The following is a 20350-nucleotide window of genomic DNA, read 5'->3' as shown; positions in this document are numbered from 1 at the left end:
CACGATACTTTTGAGATTGTAGTATCGTGGCTACGATATCGGAGGAGTTCCCCGAATTTAACAGCATTCGTCATTCGTAGTTCAGAATTATAAAATAGGTATCCCGCTAGGGTTGAATTATTTGCATGAAAATACGCGTCAAACACGCCTCAACCGTGCCTGAACAAGAAACCTTCACATCAGCGGTAGCTCATGATATATGAAGGAACCTTGATGGGGCTGTTGATAACGACAAGTCTTTATGTATTCATTTGATTACCTTGAAGGGCCTTAGAGGATCCAGTCTAAGGCCACAGTCATTGAGGCTCATGAGCACCGGAGATAGGTTTCGGCGTACTTGAAGCTTCAGCATATCGGAGAAAGCATATACCATTGGGATACATAGGTGTTCACCGCCTACAGGTTAACGATATACTCTCCAGAACACACCAGAATCCATAAGCTTGTATAAAACCACGATATAACACAGTTGTCAATCATGTCTTCATTTCCAGGAACCGGAAGCGCCGCTCGTCCGTTGATTGTGCCGCGCCGGCCCAGGTCTTTCACACAAGTCAGCCAACGGCTTTCTATGAGCGAAAGCGTAGTTCAAGAAAGTCCCATCGAAGAACAGCTTTTATTCGACTCGTCGTCAGGGTCGGAACCTGAAACCGACATTGCCTCGGAAGAAACACCATCAACCCTCGAGGCTAAACAACGCAGTGGTCTCCGAGAACTGCACATGAAGTACAAAGCACGGATGAATGAAACCAAGGTCACGCACTTTCGGCGTCGAAAAGAAAGTCGACGGGCGTATGACAACAAAAGGACGATTGTCATTGACAATTATAACAAGGCTGGGTGCTGGGCGGTCTTCCGATTCTCTCCCCGACGCGAACTTGACGCGATTGACCGGGACCAGGAAAATGCTGATAATTACTTTGCGAGGTCTGAGAGTATCGAGCGCAGAGCGGTCGAGAGAAGATTTGAAGATCGTGAGGAGCTTTACATAAACCGCTATAGGAGAATGTGGAAGAAGATGTATCCTTCGTTACCATTCTGGTATGACAGACCAAACCCGGATGCACTTGACATACCAGTTATGACGTATTATCAGCCAATCGATTAGACAGCGTCACACGACTTACATCGATAACAAGACCGTATGGGATGAGGGGCGTAATTGCGAGACAATCAGCATTAACTGAACGACTAGCTGCTATCTTTGCGCATGCGGCTTCGTATCGAGAGCTCAGCTCCTGGTCTTAATGGGATGATAGGTAAATAAAGTAGTCAACAAGCAATAATCAGCTATCAACTATACATATTAACGTCAACCAACGCCCCACTTACTCCCACCATGCTGCAAAGTATTTTACCAAGAACGATTCAGAGATTTGGTTCATACAGTTTATAAGGAGCTAATTCAGCCAGCCAAAGTATTTATTCTCTTCCTCTCGGGCTGCAGAATCAATAATGTAATTTGCATGTACAGGCGCAGTATTTGGCCAAATGAATTAACACACGGAGTTGTAATCTTTCAAGACTGACTCCGGGTACAGCATTCGTAGTCCTGTTACTCGCAAAACAAGTAAGAACATACAAGTGTCGAAATCCGGTTTCTTTAAATTAGTGCTTTTCTCGATGTGACTTGCGGGCGAAAGGAAGCATACGCTCCATAGTATCATAGACTACCTAAACTGGCGTAGTCACAGGAACGACATGTCGTCATAAGGTCAGCACAGGGGGAAGGTTATTAGATTCACCAACACCCCAAGCTCAAACCCCCAAAACTTCCCCGCAACTTCGTGGATCTCTCCCAGTTTTGCGTCTGCACTTTCCAGGATCAACGGCCCAAACCATGAGTGGTAAGTCGAGCTCCACCTATGAAGAAGCTCTCAACCCAACATAAAAGCACAAGGGGCAGAATATCCATGAGAGGAAACATATGATTGAAGAGGAAGTTGAATATTTTGATTTGAATCAACGTTTTTCAATAGTATCACAGCCACTTTACTAACACAAGTACAGACTTACCCCTCGACCTCCCCAGACCTGAGGACGACGGGTCGTGCGACCACCTTACGAGTTTCAATTTGCCAAGCGTTCCACTTCCCTCGGCGAAAAACGACTCCAAGGAGGTCGACTTGTCAGAAGTGGATGGATTGACTATTGTCTTCATTTATCCACGAACTGCAGAACCAGGCGAAGAAGTTCCTCCCGAGTGGAACAGTATCCCAGGTGCCAGAGGCTGCACGCCACAGGCCTGCTCGTACCGAGACAACTTTGAGGCGCTGAAAGGCCTTGGGGTAGCTCAGGTCTTTGGTGTGTCTGCTCAGAGTTCAGAAGCCCAGAAAGAGCTTCGCGAAAGGGTCCATTTGCCTTATGATCTCTTGAGCGACGCCGATTTGAAGTTCGCGACCGCTGCAAGACTCCCTACTTTTGAGTGGAAACAGCGAACGCTGATCAAGCGGGTCACTCTTGCGATTAAGAGTGGAAAAGTCGTCAAGCACTGGTATCCTGTGTTTCCCCCAGATCAAAACGTCATAGAAGTTCTGAAATGGTTGGAAGAATATGAAGGCAAGGCGGCCATCTCTTCGGGTTAAGAAGTCAGGAGGTCTCCTATGCCTTTTCTAGTTACCGTCTATGAAAACGATAGTCGGAATAGCAGTAGGATCGTAAGTCAAATCGATGCTCCGGCATCTGCCTCAAATCAAATGAAATCGCTCTCCTATCCTCTTTTTCTTTAGCCGCACTGACAGCCTATTCTGCACAGGGGTGAAGGTGAATATCCAAAGGAGACTTCTCCCAAATTCCAAAAGACTTTTGCTCGATTCCACTCGAATTCTTGACCGCAAGCTCAATGCCGAACTTCCATAGCACTGTGGCTAAAGTGAGATGCATTTCATGATAGGCAAGACTAGAAAAGACTGGCGCTGGACCCCCAAATTCACCAAGATATCACGACAGGGTTAACCAAAAGCTTAGGAAATACGCAGTTCTTGCCGGTACGGTTTCTCGTCCCGTATGGGTGGGGTTGAAAAATCTCTTTGTTGTCGTTTGCGTACTTCTCGGGCCCTCACAGTCAGACGACAGAGATACTGCTCCCATATAAGCCTTCAGCGGGTGACTTTAACACGCATCACTGGTGCTGGCCGCCCGGCGAGAGGAACGTGAACCGAAGAGACGACTTTGACATCTGTGCGGGAGATCATAACCTGAACTCCATTGGCGAGGTCGGCGTTACGACCCAAGACGTTGGACATGTGCTCTGTCTCGCCTTCTCCAAGGAGCCTTGGGCAAACGCACAATTCAGCCCAGGCTTATACCCAGGAGCCGACCATGAGGCAATCACCAATACCACACTGATGCCTCACCGCACTATGGGGCCGTATCGGACCTCTTCAGAGCAACCAAAGGCCCCAGACTCGGCACAGCCCCGGCTAAGGGACCTAATCAAGGGAGGGGTTTCGGCGCTTCCGAAACTGGGGAATCGACCCACGGCGGCGGAGCTTGATGAGCAAAATCAGATAGCCGGTCTCTTCTTCCAGACCATTCATACGGTACGTAAGAAACGGAGAAGGCGCGGAAGCCCACAGGGCGTACCGCGAGATCCGTAAGCGGCAGTCTCAGGAGACGGAGTAAGATACGTGTCTCTCCCTATTAGAGGACCGAAAGGTTTTCCTGACAATGGTCGAAAAGATTAAGTGAGAATATTGGACAGAAGAAATTGAGAGCTTTATCTCGGATCGGGATCCTCAAAATCATGGGATGGCGAAAGGCGAGGCAGCGAACAAAGGCGCCTTTTCTGGTGGTAGACGGCCAGTCTATTGGAGACAGTTACTAGAAAGGCTCAAGCACTCCTAAAAGCGCTTCTTGGCAGGTTCATTGCGAAAGGTGACCTGCCCGGGGACCCGCTTGACGTGCCGAGTGTCCCTAGGCGGGTTATACCCTAGCCTGAGTCTATCAGTCGAGGAGAACTCCCGGCGTGGATGGTATCACAACGTGCCTGCTCAAGACGTGCAGGAATGTCTCATCGGAGCCTGTCAGACTAAGATTCGAGGTATGCCACCGCACAACTTGCTTTCCTCTGCCCTTCCGCAAGGCAGAAGCGGTCATGCTCTAAAAGCCGGGCAAGGATACCGTAAAGATTGGGTTCTGATGAACGACTGCGTTGCTCTCATGCCTAAGCAAAGGGTTCAAGAGGCTTTTAGCCAGAAGAACGTCCTACCTGCTGCTACCTAAGGATGTTGTCAGCCTACAATAGATCGGGGCTCCGCCGGGTAAGACGGCTGTCGATCTGACGAATTGCATTGCCTTGGATATTGAGATGGCCCTTGATGAAGCGCTCACGACTATGTTGGTGAAGATAGATGTGAAGAATATGCTCGACTCTGTCCTAAGTAATTGGCTCGCCGTCGGACTATGCCAGCAAGGTGGGGCCTTACGGCTTGCTCAGACTGGTCTTAGCTTCTGTTGTAATAAGACGGTCAAAATGAAATCAGAGAATAGTACGGTGGTGTATTTTCCTCTGTTATGCGGGCTACTCTAGGGCTTGCAGTTGTCCCTCATCGTCTTACTGCTCTATGTCGTGGAGATAACTACTGAAGGAACATTTCCAAGAAGCGCGATTCGGGTATGTAGATGTTATTGGCATCCTAGTCGCATTTTCAGAATTCTCGGTGCTCGAACTGGCGCGTAGGCAGAATCCATAGTTGGAGAGACGAAATTTTGTTTCAATTTAGAGAAATGTGAAGCGATAATTATATTTCACCAGAAAATGTCCCTAGGCCGCAGAGATATTGAATGTTAGAGTTCAAAACCTGATAGTGAACCTAACGAACACGTCGATCCGCTGGGCGTTTGGTTCGATAAAGTTTCGTCTTTCAGGCGCTATATAGATACAAAAGTGGCTCTAGCAAAGCAGGTAGTGTAGTACCTTAAGCACCTGATAGTATAAAGAGTGGACTCCCTGCGGCAACTTTACGCAAAGAAGTTATTTATTGCGTGCTTTAGTTTTCTCTTTTTGACGCTAAAATCTGGTATATAGGTACTATAACCCCCCGACGGAGTAATCCGCCGGGGCCGTACCGTATATTACGTATTAGGGAAAACTGGGTATATTGCGCTCCGTACCTAATTACTAACTAAAATAGTTAACTGACTTAACTATTATCTCCTTTTTATTAACAGCTCCCGACCTTTTATTACCCGTTTATAGGGCGAGCTATACCTACTTTAATATATATAATACCTCCTAGTACTAGCTTACGTAAGTAATTAGATTTTATATTACGTACTCCTTCTTATTAAAAGTTAAAAAACCCCTTATATAGTCCTTTATATTTATAATATAGCCTATATTAAAAGGATTTTTAATTTTATAAAATATAATTTCTAAGCTAGTATTAATATATTAGATCTTAATATCTATATTAGCTTAGCTATTTATAATATTTATATTATTACCTAACTAAATTCCGTATTATTAAAAAGTATTATACTACTCTTTAAGCATACTTATATTAGCTATAATAATTAGGGTATTAAGGGGGCCTAAGAATTTATTAAGCCCTAGAGGGGGGGACTTATTAAGGGGTATTTTTAGAATAGGTTCTTATTAAGGTAGTATTTTAATTAGCGAACTTTTTAACTAGTTATTTAACTAATTATTTAGGTAGTAGTTTATATATTAATAAATTCGTTTAATAAGTTTATTTAATAAGTTTATTTAGTAAATTTATTTAATAAATTTATTTAGTTTAAATAGAGAGTAGCTCTAAGTAATATTAAAATAATAAAAATAAAAAGAATTTTTATAAGCTCTAAAGAGTAGTAAATATTAGCCTTTTTACTTTTTTAAAAACTTTTATATTATTATTAAAGTTTAGAACTTTTATAGTTAAGAAGGCTTTTCTAACTTTTATAGCTAATTATTATAGCTAATTATTACGGCTAACTTTTATTATTAACCTTTTAACCAGTACTATTATTAAGTAGCCTACTTATCTTAAATTAAATAATAGTTTTTATATTAAGATTATTATATTATATTAAGCGCGTGTTTAGGGTATATTACGCGTATTATATAATTAAAAAATATATTATATTATATAAATTTTTTTAAAAGCGTAATCCCGTTAAGGTCGATTTTTTATACCTATAAAGCTAGAAAGAAAACCACTATATAAATACTATAAAGCCGATTTTTAAAGTTATACTACCGCTTTAAATAATAACTATTAGTAACTCAGAGCACTTCCATTTAGCCACCCTAAAAATCCTACCTAGCTACTATATTAAAATTCTACTCTTAATCTATAAACTACTATAATAATTATAGTTATTATTTAAATATATTTATTTTTAATATAAATATTTTTATTATATTATAATATTATATATTAAGAATAAAATTATTTAAGTACTTAAAATAATTAAAAATAGTACTTTAACTAAAGTAATTCTAGTTTAATTAAGTATTTTAAAAAAGTTATATTTAAAAATTATTAATAAAGTATTACGGCTAGCTAGTTATAATAAGTATATTAATAAAAATTAAAGTTACGATAACTAAATTAATAATATCGTAATTATAAATAGCTTTTTCAAAACTATATTTATAAATTATAAAATAAGTAAAGTTTTAATAATTAATTATAGTCTTATTAAAATAAGTTTTTAATAAAAATAGTTAAAAACGATTATAAAATCTAATATTAAGTTAATTATTAAAGAAGCTATAAAAATCTATTCTTAAGCCTAGCTTAAATCTATCCTATATATAAATCTTATTCTTAAATATTTTTTATTCCTTAAATTATTCCTAATTAATTTAATTTAAAATAATCCTTATTTTATTAATATATAACTTATTTTATAGTTTTTTATTTTATAAAGAGTAATTATATCCCTATTTTATTTATATATATAATATATTATAACTATTATAATTAATAAGCTAATTTCTAAGTTAATTATATATATTAAGTTATAATATTAGTTTCTCTTTTAAAAGTCTAGTCTTATAAACCTATAAATAAGTAATTATAACCTAAGTTAGGGTTCGTTAAGTTTATTTTTATAATATTTTAATACTATATTAAGTTATATTTAAAAACCGATTTTTATAAAGTTCGTTAAGTATAATTATTAAGCTCTTAGTATTCTTATAATATATAAAAGATATAACGTAATATTATATTTTTTTATTTTTAATATAACTATATATATAAAATAAACTTATTTAATTTTAAATATTATAGCGAGTACGCTATTCGTAGTTTATTAAATTATAATAATAGTAACGTAGTAAATATTTATAAGTTTTTTTATATATTAATTTTTAATATTAATTTATTATAATAAACTATTATTTTAAGGAATAAAAAAATAGAGCGCAGGAGTAAGAGGAGGAAGCTTTAGAAATATTATAAACTTAGTTAATAACTACTCTAGGTCGTTTATTTTATTTAAAAATAAAAACGTTTTTAAAAAATATAGTTTAGATCTTATTTATTATAAAATATAATTAGTTAAAAAGTAAGAAATAAAAAAGGTTTTTAAAATATAAAAATACGTATTATAAAGGATTTAATTACTTAGGGGTACTTTAGATAAGACGAACTAGTCCTTTTTAGTATTAGTTTTATAAATTTAAATTTTTAATTACAAATAAGCTTTTAGGGCTTAACCGTTTTTAATAATTATTTAGAAATTTTTATACGTTTTAAAAATTATTATATAGTTCTTATATATTTTTTTATATTTATAATTTTTTATTTAATTAAGAGTTCTTATATTTCGTTCTTAACTCTATAATTAATAATTTATTTAACTTCGTATTCTAATTTATTAAGTTTTATAATAATATAATTTTTATATATAAACCCTAAGTACTAGTTCGAGAAATAAAATATAAAAACTAAATAATATTTTATTATATCTAAGAATTTTAACTTATAATTAACGTTTAAAACTTTAAAACTTTTAAATAATTTAAAAAGTCCGAGTTTTTATAATTTAATTTATTATTTAGTTATTTTATTTTAATATTATAATAAAAGAAGTAAGTACTTATTTTTTTTAAAAAATTAGTTTTTAATCCTTAATTTATTTATATTTCTTTTTATATATTAGTATATAAACTCGAGATTTAGGGATGCTTTTTTGAAATTTTTTAAGTTTTATTACGCTTATTATTATTTTAATAGTTTATAGTCCTTATTATACTTCTTTATATATTATTAATTAATATTTATAATTTAAATAAAACGGGGATTCTTTTATATTTTTATTAATTATATTATTATATATAAATTAACTTATTAATAATATATTACTTAATTATTTTAATCGTAGTTTATATAATAACGGAGGTATATTTTTAAAATCTAATTAATTTTTTTATTTAACTATTAGTTTATAAGTAAAAGAAATTAATAATTTATAATTTATACTAAGTTATAAAATTAAAAATTTTAAAACTTTAAAATAATAGAGAGCTTTTATTAAAAATAATTTCTTTTAGTATATTATAATTAATAATAATAATTTTAAAAACGTATATACTAACTCCTCTATATTACTAGTTTTTTATAAAATATAAAATAAACGAACTTAATAAGTTAATTAACTATAACTAAAATATTATTATATTATATATTTATAAATAATTCTTTAAACTTTAATAGTTTAATAATAAAATCTTATAAAATCGATTATTATACTTTTATTAATAATTATAATATAGCTTATTATAGGGTTTATATAGGCTATTTTTATTTTTTTATAAATTACGTAGTCCTTAATTACTTTTATAATTTTTATATATATAGCAGATTTATTATAATATTAGCGAATTTATTTTTATATTTTAATAACTCTTTAATAACTGTATATAAGTATATTATAAATTTTTATAATAAGCTTAGGATTATCTTTTAATTAAATTAGTATTAATCTTTTTAATTATTATAAAAGTTTCGTAATTAATATAAAATTACTATTTTTTTAAAAAAATAACTTATATTTCTTTAAGGATTATAATTTTATAGTTAAGTTTTTACTAAGAGCGTTTATTTTACTATTTTCTAAACTTTTTAATAAATAATTTAGAAATTATATTTAAATAAGAATTCGCTCTATTTAATTTATTATTTATTTAAGTTCTTATTTATTATAAAGTTCGTAAGATTTTTATAATTTATATAAACTATAACTTCGTATTTAATCCTAAATAACTATAACTTCTATTTTTAAAATACTTTAATAATAGTTATTAATTCTTTATTATAAATTTACTAATTTAATTTTACTTTATAAAATATTTTAAAATAAAAATAATATAAATAAAACTTTTTTATTTATTTTATTATTTTAAAACTATTTTTATAGTAAAATCTAAGGTATTAATTTTAATTTTAAAAGTTTTTAGGGGTTTAAAATTATAATAACTAATTTAGAAATAACTATATTCTTAATTTTAATAAATACTTTTTATACTTAGGATCATAAATAAATAAGGTATTTTTATATTAGGTTATTAAGAGGTCTAATAATATTAATATAATTTTTTAAAATTATTAATAAAAATTAATAAATCCTAAGAATCCTATATATCCTTAACGTTTTATAATATAAGCTAATCCTTAACTATTTTTATTTTTAAAGTTTATATATAGATTTATTTTAATATAATAATATATTTAAAAAATTTATTTTTATATATAAAACTCGTACTTAAAGAGTTTAGTATATAGCTTAGTATTTTAAAGTTTTTAAAATACTATATAAATATATTTTTATATATTTTAAAATTAGGAAAGAAAATAAAAATATTATTAATATAAATAATAATAAAAATATTAACGAACTCTTAGAGTACGTAATTAATTATTATTTAAAAGTTATTAAAATATTAATAAGTTTAAAGAGTATAATAAAATACTTAAAGAGTTCTTTATAAGTTTAAAACGTTATTTTTAATTTAAATCTAATTAAATACTTTTTAAAGTCTATTATAATAAATTAATTAGCTCTATATAATAAATCTCTAAACTTATTAATAAATAATAAGAAATAATAATTCTTTTATAATTTTATTAAGTTTTTATAATTAATAATAAATCTTTATTTTTTTTTTTTTATATAAAAATAGGGTAATATTATAGGAGTTTTAAGGGTTAAATATATTTTTTATAAGCTTTTTATTAATATATTTATTAAAATAGTCTTAATTTTTAGTTTATAAAATATATAAAGAGGAACCTAAATTATACTCCTTTTTAAGTTTGATTTTTATATCCTAATTACTATATTCTAATAATTCTATTTCTTTAAGTTTTATAAATAATTTCGTATATATTTAGTATTTTTAAATATAGTTTAGAGTTATTACGATCTTTAATTATTAGTACTAATTATAAATATTTTATTATTTTTATTATTTTAATAAAAGCTATATATCGTATTTATTTTTATTTTTTAAGTATTATTTAAAATCTATTTAAACTCTTTTTTAAGCTATTTGATAACTAGATTTTTTATAGGACCTAGCTAGTAGTTTAATTTATTTATAAGTTATGTTTTTATAATTACGAGATTTTTAAAATAATATTAAGGTTTCTAATTTTTATAATATTATATTATAGTTATTTTTATTAATTATTAATATATATCGAAAAATATATAATCTCTCGATTAATATATTTATTATTATAATTAACCCTTTTTCCTTTTATTATTTATAATTAATATAAGTTATTTTTTATATTTATAATAAGTCGAGTTTATTTATTACTCTTAATAATAAAAACTTCTTTATATATATTATTAATTATAATATATAGTTTATATTTATATATTTTGAATTTAATTTATAAATATATATTATTATACTATTTAGTTATATATAAGAACTTATTTTCGATTTTTACTTTTTATTATTTTTTATAATTAGCTTAATTAGTTTTTAAAAATCTATTCTTAAAAATCTATTCTTTAGTTATACTTTTTATTTAATTTATTTTTTTATTTTTTTAAGCTTATAATTTAAAAATAAAATAAATTTAATAATAATTATATTTATATTTATTCTATTTTATATAATTATTATTTTAGTATTATATAAAAAATATAAGTCTAGTTTAAATATTACTTTATTAAGTTTATTAAAGTATATAAGCGTTTAGTTTAGTAATTAATCGTTAATATAAATATTTTTAATAAGTTACTTATTATATTTTTAAGGATAAAAGCGACTATTTTTTTAAATAAGAAGTATTAAAAATATTTATTATTAAAGTATTTTATTTAAAATAATATTTTATAAAATACGTCCTTAATATTAAATAAGGAGCTATCTTTTAATTAATAATATTATAAGTACTTTTTAAGTTAATTAGTCTTATAAAATTATACTATTTAATTATTTTTATATAAATTAATATTTTTATATTATAATTCTTTAGATTTTTATTAGAACTAATATTATTTATATTAAAATAAAATTTATAATTAATCTTTATTTAAGTATATCGTTAAGTAATATTATAAGGTTTATTTAAGTTATAAAGTAATTTTTATTAAAAATATAATTATTAAAGCCGATTTTAAGTTCGTTTTTTAAATTAAAAATTTATTTTTTATTTTTAATCTCGAAATCGAGGTTAGCTTTTTAATTACTTCGATTCTATTTTTATATTTTAAGTCCTTAAGTTATTTTTAATTTTATAAATAAACTTTTATTTTTATTATTATATTTTATTATATAAATAGATTTAGTTAGAATTTTATTTAAATAGGGTTCTTTTTTAAAAAATTATTTTTATTATTTCGTTATATTATATAAATAAGGTTATTTATAATTTTTTTATATTAGGTCTTTTTTTAAATTTAAAGAGTTATTTTTTATATTTATTTAGAGCTTTTATATAATTCTTTTTTAAAAGATAAAAATATTTTTATAATAAGGTTTATTTTAGCATTTACGAGAAAATAATAATATATTTAATATTATTATTTTTAAAAAGAAGATTAATACGTAAGTATTTCTTCTTTTTAATTATTATTATTAAGATTTTAATATATAAAGTAATATTATATTTTAATTATTTATAGTTCTTAAGTTTTTTTAAATAGTATCCTATTTATTCTTTATTATTTTAATAAAAAAGTAGTTATTATTATAATAAGCTATTTATAAAAGTTACGCATAGGGACTTTTTATTTATAATATTAACTTATTTTTAAAATAGGTTAGTATTAAATATACTTAAGTTATTAATAATCTCTAGCTATATATCTTAATTTATTATAATTATAGTATTTAAAGTCTTTTTAGGGCGGTTATTCTCTTTTTAATAATACTAAGATTTATAAATCCGTTATATTATTTATAAATAATACTCTATTAATTATTAATTTAATTATTATAAAGTCGTTAAGTTATTTAAAAACTATATTAGGATTATTATTAATATTTATATTTAGTATTAAATCGTTTTTTTATATTTATAAAGTTAGTTATTAATTTAGATAGTAAGTTTATTATACTAAAGAAAGTTATTTAGTTTATTAAGCTTAATTAATTTATTTTTAATTTTATTTTTAGTCCTTAATAAAATATAAATATTTTAATATTATTAATAAGGTTTAATTAGGTACTAAGATATTTAAATTTAATAAAATATTCTTTTATTAATTTAGTTTATTATAATTATATTAAGTTGTACTTAGTTTATTATTTTTATTAAGGTCCTAAAATAAGGACTTAAAAGCTTTTAAATTTATAAAAATTAAAATAAATATTACGTATTTTAATAAAATACTTATTAAGAGTTTTTATTAAAGTACTCTTTTAAATAAGTTTAAATTACTTAAGGCTTGTTTTTAAGGAAATTAATAATATATATAACTTTTTAATTTTATTAATAAAATCTTTATAATAAAAATTTTAATAGTTCTTAATTTAAATTAGAAGTTTTTAAAATACTTAGGGTATTATTATAAATAATAAGTACGCTAAGTTTAAGTTTTTATTATCTTTTTAAATAGGAGTATTAATAATATTAATAATAGCTCGGAAAATATTAACTTTTTTAAAAAGCTTAGATATTAATACTTATTTCTTATTCTCTAAGTTAAATAACTTCGTTTTTAGGTCTTAAATATACTAAGAGCCGTTCTTAAATTACTAAATTATAATTTTAAAATTTTAAAACTTATTTATAGTTTTATTATATATAGTTTATATTTTAATAATATTTACGTTTTCTTTTTAACTTTTTATAAAATTAATTATAAACGTCTTTTTAAAAATAACTTTATTAAAGTTAATATTTATTAAGGCTATTTTTATTTTTTTTTTTATTTTTAGCTAAGCTTTAAATAAAAAAAATAAAACTTAAAATAAGTAATTTAATTAAGGTATAAAAGATATTATTTATATTATTTAGTTAGTTTTTATAAAATAAACTTATTAAATAAGAGTAATTAAAGTATTATAACTAGCTAATCATAATAAATATATTAATAAAAGTTAAGGTTACAATAATTAAATAAATAGTATTATAATTATAAATAGCTTTTTTAAATTATATTTATAAGTTATAAAATAAATAAGGCTTTAGTAATTAATTATAATCTTATTAAAATAAGTTTTTAATAAAATAACTAAAAATAATTATAAAATTTAATACTAAGTTAATTATTAAAGAAGCTATAGAAGTTTATTTTTAAGCCTAGCTTAAGTTTATTTTATATATAAGTCTCGTTTTTAAATATATCCTTTATTTCTTAGATTATTCTTAATTAATCTAATTTAAAATAATTATTTAGCCCTAAATCGTATTAAATTAATTTAATTTAAAATAATCCTTATTTTATTAATACGTAATTTATCTTATAGTTCTTTTATATACTTAACTACTAACTAAAGTAGTAATTAACTAACTTGACTATTATCTTTTTTATTAATAGCTCCCGACCTTTTACTATATAACCGTTTATAGGGCGAGCTTTACTTATTTTAATACGTATAAGACTTTTTAATACTAGCTTATATCGATATAACTACAGACGTCGAAGCCCTGTTGTGTTGAGAGAGATGGCCAAATGTATGTTTGTATCGCCGGAGGTTCAAACTGGGTTTTCTGGCAGGGAAGGGAAGGGAAGCTCGGGAATGGTTTGGACCAACCTGATTCAAGGCGAGAAAGACATGCGGTTTCTGGATGCCGAGTGCAGCAAGGCTCTGGGTTAAGGTACTTGAGGATGCCGTATCCTCAAGTCTTCGGAACTCGCCAGGTGCCAAGCATCGATCAAACACTGTTTACAGAACCAAAAAAAGATAAAAGAATTTTGGGGGAGAGCAAGTATCTGCAACACGGAAAAGGCCATACGAACTTAGCGTTCAGTTGCTCGGGTCAAACTTAGGGACGAGAACGAGAGAAGAAAGTCACAATCGACCGAGTAGCTGAATGATGTGAAGCCTGAACTCCACGGAATCCCATCTCCTTCTGTTTACGAAAGCCGCATTGCGTTTCTCAGCCTGAAATCGTATTTGTTGAGCCTCTGCACCGTCTCCCAGCAACTATTGCACATTGAATGTTTTTGTTGAGGCAGTGCATACTCTTAGAAACCATTAGAGTTCTCTTCTAATTTGTCCTCGGACGTAAGGAACCAAGGGAGTGGCACCGTAAGTAGGGGCACAATAGCTTACTGACTTTCACTGAGTCATAAGCGCGCGGGTTATCAGCGTTGTGCAATCTTCACCGCCGTAGCGCAGTAAAACAATCCTGTCGTAGCGCTCCAGTGTGGAGAAACATGTCACTTTGGACGGTAATCGAGCGTCAATCTAATTTTTCTTGCTTGAACGAGATCAGTGGTTGCCAAACGAAACGAGCTTGTACTAGCGGATGATACTTGTGCTCTGCCTCAGAAATTCGGTGTGTAAAGCGCGACGACCATGGACGTAGCACCTTCAAAGAGTTTTACAAGCTATCAGCATATGATCCATTCCTGTTGCCAGACAGTTGAGAAGGCTTTCGTTTCCCTACATGCACAGTATGGCCTAACAGTGACATGCCACTTAAGAATGCACAAGCCAAGTCCCGGCACGTCGTAACCTAGCCGATGTAAAAACACTAGAGAAACCGAAACCGAGTAGTCTATTAGGTGGATCTGTGAAATCCGCAGCTCAACCACTAGCTTCAAACCCGACGGAAGGGCATCTTCATCTCGGATTGGAGATCAGTATGAGCCCAGCTCAGACTGATATAAAGTCGCACCGAATCTCTCATAGAACTTCTTCAGCCACTTTTCTTCATCTGAGATTCGTTTACAACATGGACGAACCTCACGAGCTAACGCAATCAATGCGTGGCAACTGTCACTGCACTGCGGTTGTGTACCTTGTCCACTTTTCAGAACCCAGCATAGCAACACAGTGCGGTTGTAGCTTATGCATCAAAAAGGCAAACCTATGGTTATATACCTGCCGAGATGATGTCACTTTCGTTAAAGGTGATGAAGGCTCTCTTACGAGCTACACTTTCGGCGCGGAAGGTGCTACTTATAAGGTAAGAATCCCCGATGATCCATCGTGGCAAATACAATCTCACTTCGTAGTTCTGCGGGCTTTGCGCTACTTCTGTGATGGAGATTGGTCCTTCTGGTACACAGATAGCCTTCAATGTGAGTTGTGGTGCTTTCTACTAGATGAGTTCCGAGGTCTAATGGTATAGGCGCGAACGTTTCAAACCATCGACATTGAGAACCTGAAGCTAGAACAGTATGGAATGAGTTATCCGAGTTCGAACGATTTCTTATAATAACATTGTATAGATCGGATTGTGCTGGGCACAGTTCTTCTCAAGACTGCTCCATTTCGAGAGCGGCTGAACCCACTCCCCTACTGGGAAGCTTGAAACTCTATACGGGAGGTTGCCACTGCGGAGCGTTGACACTTCGCCTGCGTAGCGAAACCCTCGATAAGGACTATAAAGGACTTGTACTAGAATGCAATTGCAGAGTTTGCGAGATGGTAAGTATTTCATCGCATGTGATCGTCTCTCAGTAATTTGCTGACTTGGCCGAAGAACGGATATATTTGGGTATATCCCCAAGACGAAAGTGTTGACTTGATAGGAGAGGAGAAGGATATTGGGCGATACAAATTCAGCCACCACATACTTTGGAAGTCATTTTGCAAAATATGTGGAGTGTTCCTCACAAACAATCACAACATACTGACGAAGGAGGAGCACGATGCCTTGTCTGAAAATGCAAAGTTTTGGCATAACAAATCCAAGGGGGGGACGCCAGTCAATGTCCGAGTCCTTGATGGCATCGAGCTTGAACATCTCCGACAGATTTCTGTCAAGTTCGATGGGAAGAACGTCCATCAACCCCCATATTCTCATCCTTGATATTGAACGGACGTGCGAGCATTGCTACCATTCAGGTGATTCCGAATAGACTATTCTTCTCTCAGTGTACATTCAACTTTTCTTAGTCCCATTTTTGTGCAATCGCTCTGGAAATTCACCTCTTCATGCCACACCTTAGCCGCTGAGTGCATGGCCCTTTCACCGCGCAGCTGCCTTTGCGCCCCTCCGCGAGCTTTCCAATGCTGTACCAAGCGTCTGAGCGATCTACTTATAGGCTCATTTGAAGCCAAAACTTCCCACAAAACAACCTTTCACGATTTTCCTCGCTGATCTTCGATCGCCATACTCCGACTTCCCGGCCGCGCTACCTTTTGGATCATTAGATCGAAAACCTGTACCCGATTTTAGCTCGCTTACTTACTGATCAACCGATTCCTGATCATGTGTTCTAGCGCAATACTTCTCATGTGACGAATGTTGGCCCGGCCCACTCTCTGTCTCTATCTCTCCTTGACGATGGTGAAAAGTGAATAAACTATACTAACTGACAGTAATACTCAGCTTTCAAAGGGTATTGTATGGGAATGAATCAAGGCATAAGAGATAAGAAGCGCTACAAGCGTTTACGAAGTAGGTAGAGGATTTATTTAGGATAGAGTTAGAATATACGAGAAAGAGTATAGATCGGCAGATTCTTCCACCGTGTACCCCTGACGGATCGCTCTATAAGCACCAGTCTAGCTTGGCGATGTGTAGGAGAACAAGGCCCTGTCCAAGTGCTTGTCTCGATTGGCACGAGATTTCGTTTTCAGGCGGAGTTTTGTGGCGGTCAGGTTGGGCCTGCAGGCGACGAGTATTTGAAGGCTAGGCGGGTAAGCTCCATCTCATCTTCCAGACCTTATTCAGAGATTTGAGTACGCGTCGGCCTTAAGAGAAGTCAGAGAATTGCATAACGAGGGATAGAATCTTACAGCTAGACTTGTGTTCCTGGAGTCTTATTTGTACTTAATATGGCCGACGAATAGAGCATCTGTGTAGAAATAAAGCCCTTTATGAATTGTGGTCATCCAACAATTTCTAGACTCAATGGATTCAAGATCATTTGGTCGGTATCTCACGCAGTAATTCAGTCCACCAAGAAGCTGCTGGAGGCACTGCTTCGTCCTCTGAACCCTCTAGTAAACACAAAAATGTCCTCGCTCGCCTGCCAGTCACACCAACCGTTACTGTACCAGTATCTATGTCTAGTAAAATGTGCAAGTCAGGGACAAGGGCATATAGGTGCTTTGGTGCTTGAGGGGCGACAGTCTTGTTGTGTTGTGCAGTCTCCATTGAGGGTAAACAGAGTTGATGCAGGGCTGCTGTGAACGGAAAGTCGTACCTGGATACGACATTTGGCTGGATTATGTCAGATTACGGTACATCTTGAATAATTGTCACTAGGTCAAAGGATTGGCGAGGGTGTGACCTCTGGGCTTCAGCTGATGCTGCATGTCAGCATGAGTTGCATATCCGTGAGCCACCATTCGCGCGCCATGTTGCAACTAAATACCGACTAGGCGCTACGTGCCCTGTCTAGCTTCAAAAGCGTCCCCAACTTCATTACCTTCCTTTCCGTAGCTCGACTCAATGCTTGAATGAATACAGCCTACAAATAAGACACGAATCCCCGTCATCAATCAACTGAGACCTTCCACATCTGCCCAATGCGCAACGAAGACCTGTGCTGAAAGCAGATTTATCAATGACAGTCAGCACTGCCCAAAAGGAAGTGTCGGAGGCGGTGAATAACGACAACCGCGATGTTTCCGACTTATGGAAAGAGGCTCTCAAGGCCTACAAAGGGATTGTAGGGTTCGACCTGGAGCGTAAGTTCGATAACGTTCAGGCGATGATTAATCAAGGCACCCACGAGATGGAGAACTTTCACAAGTTTCGCCATAACGACAAGAAAGTGGACAAACTGAGAAGCCTGTTTGCTGCCAATCTCGATTATATCGAAAAGGGCGCACAGCAGCTCGTCTCGGCAGCCGTTCCAGCTTTCCCTCCAGCTGCAGCTATTGGCACTGCGGTCACCATAATGCTAAGTGTGGGTGTTGCTCTTCGTCATTCGATGTCGTGACCATGCTCATTCAGAATCCAGGCATGCCGCCAAGTCTCGGCAGACTATGACATCGTGATGGTGTTCTTTGAAGACATGAACAGCTTTTTGCAGCGTATCACGATTCTCGAGACCCGACTCCCGAAACACAAGGGTTATCAAAACTGTCTCATGGACGTTTTCACGTCTTTCCTAGTCATGTGTGGCTTTGCCCATAAGTTCATCGAACTAGGCCGTTTCAGTGAGTCAAGGAACAAAATGAAAATAATACCGATCACTCATTCAAGATTTCTAATGTTTATGGTAGAGAAGTGGATCAGCAACCTTCTTCACGGCGAGGATACTGAGTTAGGCAGCGCTCGTAAAGGCATGGATCTCAAGATTCGACATCTCCAGCAAGCGACAGAATTTGCAATCCTTGGCAACACGGAAGAGATCCAAAAGATGAGCACAGAGTTGTTGACCAACCAAGAAACACATACTGCAATGCTGGAGAAGCAGATGCAGGTCATGAACTCGATTCGTGACACCACCGAGATGATTCAAAGTGACATGGCGAAGTTGCTGAAAGCCTTCAATGACCAAAAACGCGAAGAAAAGAAGGACCGAGGCAATGACCAACGTGCCAAGGCGGTGGAGCAAAACAAGCCTCCATCTGCAAAGAGGATCCGCAATATCCTAGTTGAGGTAGAGGGGGAAGGCCATGAGTACCTCGTCTTGAAGGAAACGCTTGTTAAGGACACCTGCACTTGGGTCTTTTTGCAGCCCGCATGGGACGAGTGGCTGAAGCAGGGCCAAGCCGACCACTTGACTCTGGCCATCACCGGCGAACCTGGCTCTGGGAAAAGCCACATTGGGCTCACAGTCTACGAAAGGCTGCTTGGTGAAGCCATGAACGACACTTCGAAGCTTACTTGTGCCGCACATTTCTACTTCCGGGAACAATCGTCCAGTCTCTCAAACTTCTGCAACGCTATCACAACTGTCATCATTCAAGCTGTCGAACAGAACGCTTTGCTCTGTGAGCTGGTCAATGCAGAGGTAATCAAGGATGGCTTCGACATGAATTCGTATGTCGCCGAATCGCTCATTCGTCAGATCTTGGTTCCTGCGTTTGGCAAAGCTTCCAAGTTCAAGCTACTTCTGCTCTTAGACGGGCTTGATGAACTCGATGATCTCACCCAGTTTCTTAGTTTTCTCAAAATTATACGCGAGGAGAATCTGAAGATCACTGTGGCTTTCACGTCTAGACCAGGGGTTCTTTCCACGGTTGAAGAATCATCATCCGTGCTCGCGGTCAATGTCACGAAAGAAAACCAGAAGGAAGACCTGAGGGCGTTTATCTGGAGTAACATCAATTCCTTGTCTACCATGAGAAAGTTCGATCGCTACGTCCAACAACGTATTGCCGACAAAGTCGAGGAGGTAGCCCCAAGTAAGGTTTTCATTCGACCAAGATGTACCGTGGCATACTAACGACCTAGACTTTTTGTACGCTGCGCATATGCTTGCGCGTTTTGACAACCTAGGCCGCGAAGGCGCTGTTATCCGGAACCTGGAAAAGCCATTGCCTTCGGGACTTCATGGGATCTATGAAGGCTTGTTGACTGACTGCTACCGTCGAACTGAGCTCGAGCACAAGCCTGTTGTGTCTAAGCTCCTTCACTGGCTAGCCTTCACTTTCCGACCATTGACTCTCAACGAGGTGGTTTCACTGGTACGATTGTGGGTAAATGACGTCAACTTCGACCTTGAAAAGGTCCCCGAACCCTTCGAGAGCTTTCTCCAGGTCGGTGACCCTGGCTCCGATGCTGAAGAACGCGTCAAGATCCAAGCTCAGGGCGGATGGGGCACAGCGGTAAGCGAGTTGGAAAAGACGCAG

The 20350-nt window shown here is 33.1% G+C and overlaps 3 protein-coding genes across 3 annotated transcripts; all 3 read left to right on the top strand.

Moving 5' to 3' along the window:
• Nucleotides 1-1840: 1840 nt before the first annotated feature.
• HER10_EVM0006913 (peroxiredoxin DOT5) lies at nt 1841-2585 on the top strand (the record flags this gene model as incomplete). Its single annotated transcript, XM_035476485.1, has 2 exons — nt 1841-1847; nt 2011-2585. 2 exons carry the CDS (start codon nt 1841-1843, stop codon nt 2583-2585), a joined length of 582 nt encoding a protein of 193 aa, XP_035337320.1.
• A 12648-nt stretch (nt 2586-15233) lies between these two features.
• HER10_EVM0003225 (glutathione-dependent formaldehyde-activating gfa) lies at nt 15234-16406 on the top strand (the record flags this gene model as incomplete). Its single annotated transcript, XM_035472909.1, has 5 exons — nt 15234-15557; nt 15607-15672; nt 15723-15769; nt 15823-16021; nt 16077-16406. 5 exons carry the CDS (start codon nt 15234-15236, stop codon nt 16404-16406), a joined length of 966 nt encoding a protein of 321 aa, XP_035337033.1.
• A 1705-nt stretch (nt 16407-18111) lies between these two features.
• Nucleotides 18112-19944, top strand: HER10_EVM0000449 (uncharacterized protein; the record flags this gene model as incomplete). The annotated part of the gene is made up of 3 exons (XM_035470232.1): nt 18112-18462; nt 18511-18764; nt 18825-19944. 3 exons carry the CDS (start codon nt 18112-18114, stop codon nt 19942-19944), a joined length of 1725 nt encoding a protein of 574 aa, XP_035336809.1.
• Nucleotides 19945-20350: the final 406 nt, after the last annotated feature.

Source organism: Colletotrichum scovillei (assembly GCF_011075155.1).
Source record: "Colletotrichum scovillei strain TJNH1 chromosome Unknown Contig00002, whole genome shotgun sequence".
NCBI classification, from domain to species: domain Eukaryota; kingdom Fungi; phylum Ascomycota; class Sordariomycetes; order Glomerellales; family Glomerellaceae; genus Colletotrichum; species Colletotrichum scovillei.
This window is presented reverse-complemented; position numbering and strand designations above follow the sequence as displayed.